The 13,564-nt window shown below is 41.6% G+C and overlaps 1 protein-coding gene across 1 annotated transcript in view; it reads right to left on the bottom strand.

The window, feature by feature from the left end:
• LOC144604466 (band 4.1-like protein 4B) overlaps positions 1 to 13,564 on the bottom strand; it is a 211,074-nt gene that overhangs the window by 28,084 nt on the left and 169,426 nt on the right. The window contains exons 18-20 of the mRNA XM_078418926.1: positions 9,775 to 9,888; positions 7,314 to 7,381; positions 2,863 to 2,964 (exon numbers count right to left, since the gene is read on the bottom strand). Of these exons, the coding sequence (XP_078275052.1) occupies positions 2,863 to 2,964; positions 7,314 to 7,381; positions 9,775 to 9,888 (284 nt within the window). The remainder of the gene's footprint in view (positions 1 to 2,862; positions 2,965 to 7,313; positions 7,382 to 9,774; positions 9,889 to 13,564) is intronic.

The raw sequence follows: 13,564 nt of genomic DNA, 5'->3' as shown, positions 1-13,564 counted from the left end.
TGCCGTGCTCAGTGCCTTCCTCTCCCCTTTCCTCTCCTCCCTCACATGGAGGAGCTTTAAGCGGTGTTGTCGGGCCCGCAGGAAGGGGGGTCGAGTGGGTGGAGGGGAGGGCGGGGGTAGCAGGGGAGTGGGGATGGGGGGAAGGAGAGAGTGGGGGAGGAAGGTGAGGGTGGGGGAGGAGAGTGGGGGGGTAGGGGGTCGGGGAGAGTGGGAGTTGGGGGGAGGAGGGGTGTGGGGAAGGGGGACAGTGGATGTGGGGGGCAGGGGAGGGTGGGGGTGAGGGGGTTGGGTGTCGGGATAAGAGAGAGTGGGGGTGGGGGGGAAGGGGACAGTGCGCGGCAGGGGAGAGTGGGGGTGGGGAAGAGGAGAATGGGGAGAGGGTGGGGAGAGTGGGGGTGGGGGGAAAGGGGGGGTGGGGAGGAGAGAGTGGGGGGGAGGCGGTGTGGGGAGGAGAGAGTGGTGGTGGGGGGAGAGTGGGGGTGGGGAAGAGGGGAGAATGGGGAGGGGGTGGGGAGAGTGGGGGTGGGGGAAAGGGGGTGGGGAGAGTGGGGGTGGGGGAAAGCGGGGTGGGGAGGAGAGAGTGGGGGGGAGGAGAGTGGGGGTGGGGGAGAGTGGGGGTGGATAGGAGGGCAGGGTGGGGGTGGGGAGAAGGAAAGAATGGGGGTTGGGGAGATTGGGGGTGGGGAGAAGGGAAGATTGGGGGTGGGGGGAGAGTGGGGTGCGGGCAAAGAGAGTGGGGGTGGGGAGGAGGGCAGGGTGGGGGTGGGAAGAAGGGAAGAATAGGGGTGGGGGAGAGTGGGGGTGGGGAGGGAAGATTGGGGTGTGGGGAGAGTGGGGTGTGGGCAGGGAGAGTGGGGGTAGGGGATGGGAGGGAGGTGGGGCGAGTGGGGGGGAGGGGGGAATAGGGGTGGGGAGGGGGAAATAGGGGTGGAGGCAGGGCTGGGGGGAGTGGGGGTAGGAGAGGGAAAAGTGGGGGCAGGGGAGGGGCAAGTGGGGGTGGGTAGGGCGATGGAGTGGGTCAGTGGGGGGAGGAGGGGGGGATAAGGGGGATTGAGTGGGGGAGTTGAGGGTACTACAATACAGGAGAGGTTTTGGGTCCAGGGCTCACTCAATCACACCCTCTCCCCTTCCCTGTCCCCCCTCTACGAGGAATGGGCCCAACGGGTCCACTTGGTCTAGTAATATACTAAAATAATGAATAAATGCAAAATGGCTCCCACAAACACAATAAATGTGGCCGACCAAACTTCAATACAGCTTTAACATGGTTTTCCAACTTTCATATTCAGTGCCTCACTGATGCAAGCAAATATGCTCTGTGTGTCTTCTTTACCACACTACCCAATTGTACTGTTATGTCCAGGGAGCTATGGTCTTGTATACAAAGATCCGTCTGTACATCAATTTTCCGAAGGACCCTACCATTTACTGTCTCCTTTCTTTTTCATTTGACCTAAAATTCATCACCTCACACTTGTCTGGTTGAAACCCCGACTGCCATTTTACTGCCCTATTTTCCAAGTCTGCATCTTGCTGAATCCTTTGACGATCTTTCTCACTATTCACAACTCTGTCAATTGTTGTGCTATCTACAAACGTACTAATCAAATCACCTAGCAGAACACCACTGGTCATTGATCCCCACTCAGAAAAACACCCTCCACCCCCAACCTCTGTCATCCATGACTGTGCCAATTTTGTATCTAACTTACCCATTCACTGTGCGACTTTATCTTCTGGACCAGCCTACCATGGGGGAACCTGTCAAATGCTTCACTAAAGTCCACACAAGACAATATCTAATGGCCTACCCTCATTAATCGTCTCTATCACCTCTTCAAAAAAAAAACAAATCTGTGAGGCAGAAACACCCCCACACAAAGCCATTGAATATTTCAGGTGAAATCAATAGAGAGAATTATTACACTGGATGATACTGCAGTGAAAGAGTTTAAGTATTTACAAAAGAAACAGATCCCAAAATGGTTGCCTGCTTCTTCTTGCACATTGTAAATTGCTTAGTTAAGCAGAAAGAGGTAAGCTGTGTCTAACCTTGAGAAGTACAACATGTACTATAAAAAAAACTGACCTTTAAGCTGAGATTGCTATGTTTCAGAAAAAAACTGACCTACTGATGACTTCTTAATACCTTATATGGACATGGTCTTATTTCTTTCACTGCCTTGTATGGGCATGATGTGTGTGGTGCCACCTCATTCCCTGATAAGAAAAAGATATAACTATACTGTTTTGTCCTTTGTTTCGGTGAGTGGGACACGAGGTGAGCTTGGGTGTCTGAAGACACCCGGTGCTGATCTCCCCACTCCCGCCTGGCGTAATAAAGACTTTACTGTTTTACCACTAACTTTGTTGCATTGTTGTCTGTCTAGAGAAAACGAACTTTAACAGCAGTATGAAAGAATTATACAGTTAATTTGTAAAGGTATGCAAAAAAAGCTTTGCACGTTTTTATCCACGTTTTTATTGCCAAATGACTCGCATTTCGGTACTGACATTTTCATTGACTGCAGAACCAAGACAAGCAACTTGATGTTATGACTGATGCATATAACACCTGCAGGTTTACTGGTGCACAAATATTTTATCTCATCAATCAAGTGAACTAATCCTTCTGTCAGTATGATATACAACACATCATAACATTAAATGCATGTGGGTTAATGCATGAGGTGCAGCTTTGTGTTACAACATTTATAATTAGGAATGGAAGCATTGAATTATTCTGCAAGGCGATTAACCTGAACATTCAAAGCTCCTATATATTTTGTTTATAGGTGCTTAAATAAAGGAAAACATATTTTACAGAATATGCTAAAAGTTTTGCAAAAAAATTATACTCACAAGCTGTATTGTCTTGTAAGTTTCCTGATACGAGAACTTTTTGGCCGTGTCTTGTCCTGAATACCAATTGTTTGTGTGCCATCTTGTGATGGATCCAGGGACCTGGTACAGTTTAAGAGCACAGTCAAGATTTATAGCACTGACATTTAAAAAAATATTAACTTAAAATGGAATCAAATCATCATTTGGTCCAAAGATTATCATTGATAATGGGAGGAAAATCATTTTTAAAGAGGAACTTCTGTGAAAATGTACTACATGTCGACTATTCAAGAGGGATACGTGACCTATCTTCACTTTTCAGTGAAGATTCGACAGACACCAGTCCTCAAGATTGGAAAGTGAAAATAAATTTTCAATTCTTTATGTATAAAAGATTCACAGCACTGCTTAGCAAAGGAAAATCTTATGATCAAGATGTTCAATTTTAGTTCATACATAAATATTTATTGCAGCTATTTTTCTGTAAGATTGAATGAAGAATTTGGAAGTGTAATATGTATAATTGATTACAGAAATTCCTCTCAAAGTATTCATTTATATTTTTCTAAGGGTAATCACCACTAACTCAACCCTGCTTAATCTCTCATGCCAAGAAGCTAAACCACATCTGAAATGTTAGCCATTATTAGCCATGGCGCCTTATTTAACTGCACAAAGAATCAAAGTTGCATACAATCCTGTTCTCATTTACTTCCAAAATATGCACACATTTCAGTAACATTCGACAGTGAGAGTTTTCCATACTTCAGTAGCATGCAGTAAATTGCGACAATAAGTGTTAAAAATTTCTTACCCATCGAACTTATTTTCCCACTACTGTGCTGTGTATCTTTCAATGCTTACCACAAAAAAAAACAATCCCTCTGTGTATTCCAAATAAGGTGCATCAATAAACGCAAGTCAGGCTGTTGTTCCTCATAACCTCACAGTGAGTGACTGTATTGATTTCCTAGTATTGATAAAATTATGACCGATTTATAGTGTCCTCTTTCCCTTTTACCAAAGCCTTCTGAGCAAATAATGGATCTCATCTTTATTCTACCTTAACATTCATTGTGCCATCTTGCCACTATCAGTTCATGGAAAAACTCCAAAGTACCTTAAAGTTGCACCTTCAAGAATCCAAATCTCAGGTCCTCTGCAAAACCCAAGTCTTTATGCAACTAATACGTCTAATTGTGTAGGAAGAAACTGCAGATGCTGGTTTAAACTGAATATAATCACAAAAAGCTGGAGTAGCTCAGCGGGACAGGCAGTATCCTTTTCCCAGATAGTGCTACAGACTGCACTATTATAATCCTGACATCAAAACTTATATTCTGCAACAACTACCTATCTCTATCTTCATCATGGTACTTCCATTCTCCATAGATTCCAATAATTTCAACACTGCGATACCATCCCATACGCAAATCCACTTGCCTGCTGACCCAATCTTTACTAATTAACACAAGGCTTATTCCAAGCCTTAAAATCTTTTTTTCTTCACTGAAATATTCTCTGGGTCTACATTCCTCATTCCCTTCGCTAAAACCTATAATAATTGAACTTGAGTCTTTTATTTACTACTCCACCCGAGTCCAACTTTCTTTCGACTAAATAATAAACTAAGTACTCTTTATTCATAAGGCTTTCAGGATAGAAGTGGTTTAAAGTAATATTTAGAGCCCAAGTTCTCTTTTTGATCTGTCTCAATTCAACTAAATAATAATAATAATAATAATAATATTCATTTATTGTCATTGCAACGAGTACAACGAAATTAAAAAACAGCCAATCCTGACGGTGCGTACAAACATATATGCAATAAATGCAAAAACAAATAAATACATAAATACAATTAAATTAAGTACAAGATTTTTTAACGGTGTTGCCTAGTGCACAGGTAGTGTTCAGTTCTCGTATGGCCCTGGGGTAAAAACTGTTCTAAAGGTTTCAATGGTCTTTTATTGTCACGTGTACCAATTAAGAAACATAGTTTACATCAAGCTGAAATCCAGCAGCCTGGGATTGATCCTGACTTCTGGAGCAACTGTACACATTATCCCTGGGAGCATGTAGGTTTTCTCCAGGTGCTCCAGTGTTCTCCCATATCCCTAAAGGCGTCCAGATTGGTAAGTTGCTTTCCTTTTCCCTAACATGTAAGTGGGTAATTGAATTGATGGTTACTGGTAAATTTAGTAGAGAAATTAGATTGCACTTTGAATCACACAGATTCAATGGGCTGAATGGCCTCCTTCTGTACATGAATATGTAGATGTATGACAAGCAATGAAGCAAAATTATTTAGTTTTGACTGTAGAGGGCACTCTTTGCTGTTAAATGTACCTCTGTGAAAAGGAACAAAACTGGATTCAATTCAGTTGCACTTCCTTGCGAACATTCTCAAAGAATGCTCATTCAAAACGTATATCAGAGAAAATTGCTACTTCTAGTATAGAGCCAACTTAAAAAAGAAAATGCTTTACAGCAAAAGATGCAGCTGAAACAACCCCTGATTAATGTGAATGATGATGTTTCATCAACAAAATTTCCTGTAAATATCTGCCTTGGAATGCAGTAGTTCTGAGTTATTTAGGAGGAACTGTGACAAGTATCCTTATACTGGAAAGGAACTGTAAAGAGACTCAGGTTTAATGTAATGGTATCTACAGTTCATGTTAATGGATTAGTGCTAGGAATACAGTATACTTTCTCAAGTAATACAAATTATGGGTTCCAGGAAACATACATTTCACAATTCCAACTCAGCAAAATTGTACTATTTCTAGACAAGTGAGTAGTTATTAGATCTAGGAAATTAATTAATCATGTATGATTTGAGCATTTACAATGCTCCTTTTAAACTCCCTGTACTTCCCATTCCGCACTCGAGCCCTGCCGTCCTTGCTCTCCAGTGTCTCTCTGTGTACTCTCACAAGCTTTGAGGGCAACTTCAACCTACTCCTTTCACTTCTCTAGCCTTGTGTAACAACGGATTTCCTATCAATTATCAAGTCATGATAAACAGCACACATAAGGAAAGAAAGGGAGAGGCGATGGGGAAAAGAGAAAGAACACAATGATAAAAGCTAAGCAAAATAGTGGAAGTCAAGTTAAAAAAACAAAGCATGAAAGAAGGAGAGAGGTGATGAATATGACAGTGGTTTCTAAATAAGTAGATAACAGAAAGGCAATAAAACAGAGCCAAGCATTCATAGCAATGGAGTAATGAACTGAAAAAGAATCAAATGAACAAAAGAGAGGAAATAAAAATCTGAAAAGGAAAATATTAATAGAGATTCAACTGAGCAAAACAGAAAAGGAAAATATACACCAGCATGATCCAGGCAAACAAAGTGAGCTTCATTCACTGGAACATGCGATCTGGAAGTCCCATTTCTTATTCTGAGATGACAGAAATTGATGGAGAAAAGAAAACAGGGTTGATTCAGGTAAATTGAAATAAAAGCAGAAAGTGCTCAGAAAGTCAGGATGTACTTTAGGTGACAGAGACAGAATTAATTTAACGCTCTATTAATGTTTTCTTCCTCCAAAGATGCTGCCTGACCTGTTGATTATTTATTCAGTGTCTGACTTGATTACTGGGCTTAATGGGTTAAGAGTTAAACACCAGCAATCATTGAAGGGCTCATTCCAAAAATCTATTACACTGTCTGCTTATTAAATAAAACTTATAGACACAAAGTAGGCAATTTTAAGTTCTAAGAATGGAGAGGGTGTTAGTTTGATCAGGTGAGAATAAGTGTAAAACCTGTACCATCTTAAACAGAAGTGGGGAAGGTGGTCATGGAACCAACTCATTTTTGAGGCATGAGAAAATATTTCAGTGACATTATTAAAGTGTGTGAAAATTTTTACTTTAGCTCCAGATTTAATATTAATTAAATCAGTCCACTGAAGATAGGTGACAAATTTCAAAACGCTGTACCAAGTTAACTCACCACCCATTCCTTCTCCAAGTGATTGGTCTGGCCAGCAATCTGAACCAATCACTTGATAACCCAACATTCTTCTATCTCCCCGCTCGTGATATTCTCCACATATCCCTGCCCCTTGACTCCAACCCAATCTGGCCCATGCTTCCCCTGTGTTCCAAACAAAGGATCTTATAATGTGAGTTCCTCCAATCATCTGCACCAATTATTGGTGTCTTAAGATCTCTCTAGGCCCACAACTGATGTGCCACTACTATTACTCTGCTCCCACTATCCAACATGGAATGCCTGATCCTCTGCTCAACTGCAATGCATACCACACCTGCGGTGCGGTGCCTACCTGGGCAACCAACCAACACCTCTGTCACATTGTAGAATTCCAAAAAAATATGTAATCTGGTGATCTTGTTATTGAACACCAGTAAAAAGTCAAAATAGGCCTGACCTATCTTAATTTGGGTTAAGTTTTCCATCAGAAAGTCTGTGAAATTTTCACTGGTTCTGACTGACCTTGCGCCATCTACAGGTGTGCTGGAGGGTTTACTCTGGCTGCTCAGTATTGGCTCCTCTTTCTTAAACTGTTGAAAGAAAACCCGCAATTAGTAACAGAATATTATTTAATATAATCTGATCACCAGAGCTCTATTCCTACAAATGTATCAATGTAACATCAATTATGGAACAGAACACAATTGATTTTGGATACTTTAGCTATCTGAGACAACAGGAAAAAGCAAAAGAGCAGAACAGAAATGACATGCATCAACTATACATAAGTGCAAAAATGTAATCGCATAAAACAGACGCAAACCAAATATAGATATCTATTTCAGTGGTTCTATGCATTCTGCTGAAAGATGCTACATTGCTTACATGCCTGACAAACTCCCTAAATAGATACTCAATTCTGAATTGTGTCACAGGAATTACCAGATGACACAGAAAAAACTCTCCCCGTTGGATTGCAACCTTGTCGTGGTCGGGGAGCTTGTGTGTCTCAGTGTCCCCTAGAGCTATGCCAGCGGGAGATTCGTCTCCTGTTAGGGTTTCCCATGTTGGACAGGTCGAAGGGTAGAGACGAGACAAAGAGCAATCCACTGGTCCTCCAGGTTGGGGGTTGAGCACAGGGCTAACAACCCCGCCTCGTAAAATGAATATGTTACGGAAACAACAACTGAAGGAATCAACACTACTGGACGTGACGGACTTCCAGGGATATCGACAGACGCTAGGATGAATAAGAGAATCAGACAGCATCCCAAGAATAGCCCTGCACTGGACATCAGAAGGGAAAAGGAAAAGAGGGAGACCCTAAACCACATGGCGTCGAACTGTAGAAGAGGAAATGAAAACTATGGAATTGACCTGGGGTAGTGTCCAGAAACTAGCCCAGAACAGACAGGAGTGGAGAACCTTCGTTGTTGCCCTACATGCCAGGAGGCATAATGGGCAGTAACTAACTAACTAACAGAAAAAACTGAAAGATATTGTCAAAGCATTCTTGATAATTTCCCAATCATTCTAGGGAATTTCTGATCCACAACTGCTCAAAATGGAGAAGGAACATTCAGGATAGCACTGAGAAATTTAAATCCATACATCATACATCAACCTCATCAGTCACCTCAGAACTGGTGTAGGAGCTAGACATCCTCAATTCCAAATGACTGTGTAAATTGAAGATGATTTTTTTAATGTAGCCTTTAATTGTATTTGGTTATGAGCTATTGGGGTCAATTCAAGGACAGTTATAAATTTCTAGCTCCTGTTAAATTTTTTTTTTAGCACAATATATTTTTATGCATGTTTAATGGCATTAAAATTGATATGCAATGCCTTCCCTAGGCCAAGAACTTTATATGATGAAGTGGACTCCAGCATTACAATATAAAGCGAACAAAATTATGTTTTAAAATATCAAGAGCATTGTACCATATAATGTAACATTATATTGTTCTGCCATTACACTAGATTTACACAAAAGTGATTCATAAAGGCTAAAAAAAAAGTATTACTAGAGAGACCATTAAATTTGCAATCTTGTACCTATAAACCTGGAAAGCACACAAATCAACATACTCCAAATAGTGCAGTTCTCTGTGAGCAATTCTCTTCTGCTTTCTCTATTTAGCATTAAAACTTGAAGATGGAACATAATTGTTCTATACAGTAACCTTGCTCCCTGCATCACAGTCTTCTAGTTCTAATTAACAGCACAATACAAAAAAAGCAAAATCAAACATTATGGCTTAATTTTTCCAGAGAAATATTAAGATATGTGTGGAACTGACTGCACTTCCCTCAGTGCTATCAAACCGCTAGGGACACACATGTAAGAATATTGAAGTTCTGAAATCCTGACAGGCTCTCAATAGCAATTTTCCAATTTGCATTCATGCATTTTACTCCTCATGGAGTCAAGTGGCAGATATCAAATTGGCAGTTAGATACATAGATACATAGGCAATAGGTGCACGGGCAGGCCACTTGGCCCCTCGAGCCAGCACCGCCATTCAATGTGATCATGGCTGATCATCCACAATCAGTACCCCGTTCTTGCTTTCTCTCCATAGTTATACCAGGAAAATAAGTATTTAACATGTTTTGAATAATTTGGGCCAACAAATACTTTTTATGTTTATTATTAACCAATAAGACTATATTGAAGAAGGGTCCCGACCCAAAATGCACCCATTCCTTCTCTCCAGAGATGCTGTCTGTCTCGCTGAATTACTCCAGCTTTTTGTGTCTATCTTCGGTTTAAACCAGCATCTGCAGTTTCTTCCTACACATAAAATATTAATATATCTAGCTGTTCTGAAAGCTGCTGGTCCTAGACTCTCCCACTACCGGAAACAACCTTTCTACAGCCACTCTATCTAGGCTCTATTTGTGTCATAAACAATTCAGGAAACCTAAGGATAAAAGCATATACTTCCCATTGAATGAAATAATTCATCACGGTTCCCACCTTCAAGGCAGCATCCATCTGAGCTTTAATGATGTTGCTCTTCATCTGATCAGGATGAGCAGAGGGTGATGCAGGAGAATGCAGGCTCTTTTCTAACAGCTTCTTTTCCTCAACCTGATGATTACAACAGTACCCATCAATTTATATTTAGAGAAATAGGTATTGTGATACATAACTTCGCAGTTTATAAAATACAGATGAATACTTGATGATAAGATGAATAAATATTACATTAACACTTTTCATCAGTATTTACTAAGGAAATGGACTTTGCAGTTGGAAAATTTAGCAAAGGGTAAGGAAAAATGCCCAGTGGAAGTGTCAATAAAGAAAGATACTTTATGCAATAGCAGGCTTATAGATGGGATAAATCTCCAGGATAAATCTCCAGGGCTGGATAGGATCTATCCCAGGTTGGGGAGGTAAGGAAAGAGGTTGCTGGCACATTAATTGAAAATTTAAAATTCTTGTCGACCGTGAGGTTCCTTTTGATTGGAGGACAACAAATGTGGTCTCCCCCTTTTCAAGAAGGGCAGCAGAGAAAAGCCTTGAATGTTAACCGTTGGTGAGTTTCATCGCATTCCTCCAGTGTGCTTTGTTTTCAAACTGATTCTGCTATTCGTTTTTTTATATGGTTCTTTTCCTTCTAAAGGTCAATTAAATTGTTTAGTCACGAGGCAAGATATTGTTCAGTGGTAGTAAGACCATTTCTTTGTCAAATAGGGTCGAGGGGGGGGGGGGGGGCGGGTTGGGGTGTAGTGAATAGATCAACATTAAAGATAGGGAAAGGAGAGGATAGAAGCAGAGGAGGTGGTACGAAGAACGGAAGATGGAAAAGATGGGGGCGAAGAAAGGGGAAATGCTGGAAAAAAGCAGGATGCAACAATTAGATTGCAGAAATCATCTGTGATGGTGGAGTGTGTGAAGCAGGAAATGTACCTGCCATGCTTTGTCCTGCCTCTCTTCCAACTTTCTTAACCCACCTCCTCTATAATCAGTCTGAAGAAGGGTCCCTACCTGAAATGTCGCCTATCCCTGTTCTCCAGAGATGCTGCCTGACCCACTGAGTTACTCGACCACTTTGTCTCTTTTGTGTAAACCAGCATGTACAGTTCTGTGTTTCTAAATGTATCTCCGCTATGTTTTGCCAAATTATTGGAGGAGTCAGAGGTGAGGTAGTGTATTTAGATGTGTTGTCGACCCGTGGCTGGGGCCTGGGTCAACAGAGTCCGCGGCTGGGGCGGCATCATAGAGGCATCCTTAAAGGACCTGGCAGTGAAAGTGAAAAGATCAGTGCGGCAGTCGATGGTGCCGTCGACTGACAGACGAGAACATGGGAGTGAGAACGCTGTTGCCGGGGAAAGGAACAAAAGAGAGCACGGCATGGAGGGACTGTCGTCCGGTGGGAGGGTGGGGGGAAAAGAACAATGGAGGACCCATTGTCGGGGACCGCTGTGAGGGAGGGGTAAGAACAATGAACAATGGAGGACCCGGCATGGGGAGACTGCCGTGGGGGAGGGGAGAACAAAGGAGGAACTGGTGCAGATACCTTGTAACTTTGTAAACGCCCTTTATGGGCGACTATTTGCATACTTTGGGTATGCAAGCAAAGAATTGCACTGTGACTTGTCACATGTGACAATAAAGTATTCATTCAAGACTGCAGGAAATTGCAGAGAATTGTGGACGCAGTCCAGACCATCACGCAAACGAACCTTCCTTCCATTGACTCCATTTACACCTCACGCTACCCCGGCAAGGCCACCAACATAATCAAGGACAAGTGGCCTTGTGCTGCCTCTGGAGAGGGTCCAGAGGAGGTTTACAAGATTGTTTCCAGGAACGAGTGGGTTAGCATATGATGAGCGTTTGACAGCACTGAGCCTTCACTTGTTGGAGTTTGGAAGCTTGAGGGGGGACCTCATTGAAACTTACAGAATAATGAAAGGTATAGATAGAGTGGATGTGGAGAGGATATTTCCACTGGTGGGAGAGACCAGAGGTCATAGCCATAGAATTAAAGGGTGCTCTTTTAAAAAGGAGGTAAGGAGGACCTTTTTTAGTCAGAGGGTAGTTAATCTGTGGAACTCATTGCCACAGAGGGCTGTGGAGGCCGTCAGTGAATACTTTTAAGGCAGAGATAGACAAATTCTTGATTAGAATGGGTGTCAAGGGTTATGGGGAGAGGCAGGAAAATGGGATTAGGAGGTAGAGATCAGCCATGATGATGATTGAATGGTGGAGTAGACTCGATGGGCCGAATGAACTTGTGAGTCACACCCTGGCCACTCCCTCTTCTCTCCTCTCCCATCGGGCAAAAGGTATAGAAGTGTGAAAACGCACATCTCCAGATTCAGGGACAGTTTCTTCCCAGCTGTTATCAGGCAACTCAACCATCCTCACAACAACTAGAGTGCAGTCGTGAGTTACAATAGACAATAGGTGCAGGAGTAGGCCATTCGGCCCCTCGAGCCAGCACCGCCATTCAATGTGATCATGGCTGATCATTCTCAATCAGTACCCCGTTCCTGCTTTCTCCCCATACCCCCTGAGAGCTCTACCTCATTTGAGACCCTTGGACTGTTTGATCGAACTCCACTGGACTTTACCTTGCACTAAACGTTATTCCCCTTATTATGTATCTGTATACCATGGATGGCTTGATTGTAATCATGTATTGTCTTCCTGCTGATTAGTTAGCACGCAACAAAAGCGTTTTATTGTACCTCAGTTCACGTAAACTAACTCAAACTCATTAATCATAAATCAAATTTTACCATTTGCAATTAGTAGGTTGATTTAATTTGTCTTTAAAATTGTAATCCGTTTTGTGCCATAGGGTCACTGAAAGAATTTGGCAATTTGATTTTTCACAAATCTCCCAAATCAACAGACTTCCCAGGGAAGGTTGACCGTGACAGAATAATGGGAATCTGAATCTCTTTTGCCTTCATTACTCATGAAAGTGATACATCTTACACTAATGCAAGAAAATGGGATACTGCAGACTACATTGATCAACTCATAATTCAAACCTATAAAGAAAAAATAGACAAACAATGGGCATTTGTTATTTTATCATAAAAAGTCACCTTTATCACTGAATAATCTTGGAGTGTTGACAGAACATTTAGTTGTATGACAATTGTAAATTTTACTGTTCTGTTATAATACACAATAGTTCCACATACCCAATGATCATTTAGTTGGGTTTCAGATTATTGTTTCCATAATGCACCAGTAAAATGCATAAATCCATTTGGGAACAAGCATCTGATTCAGCCAAAGAATGGAATTTCCCTTGTCTTATCTGAAGTGCATACTTGATGGGTCCCCTTTATCACAACCAGGATTCCATAATTGCCAGACAAATTTCAGTAGCAATCCTGACTGACCTAGAGCTCCGCTTAATTCGCCACATCAATATCTGAAATATTAATTTTTGAAAACGACAGCATAACTTGATGTCTACAACAAAATCTGTACTTTTCGACAAAATCTGTACTTTTCTACATCCCTAACACCAGTTCCATGGCTTATAGAACTCAGCATTCGATGCTCTATTTCATTCCTTCAATAAACTTACCTTGAACTTGACAACTTATTAGCTTGGCTCACATCCCATCAGCACTTACAGCTCCTTGTGCATCAACCTTATTATAACCATTGTTACCTTTAAACTCTTTCAAGTAGCAATCTGATTTAGTTTTGCGGTGTTTAAACTTTCAACTGTAATACTTCATTAATCCAACTTCAGCTTTCATAATTTTTCCCCCAATGTTCTTCATCC

This window comes from Rhinoraja longicauda, chromosome 2 (genome assembly GCF_053455715.1).
Source record: "Rhinoraja longicauda isolate Sanriku21f chromosome 2, sRhiLon1.1, whole genome shotgun sequence".
Lineage (NCBI taxonomy): Eukaryota > Metazoa > Chordata > Chondrichthyes > Rajiformes > Arhynchobatidae > Rhinoraja > Rhinoraja longicauda.
This window is presented reverse-complemented; position numbering and strand designations above follow the sequence as displayed.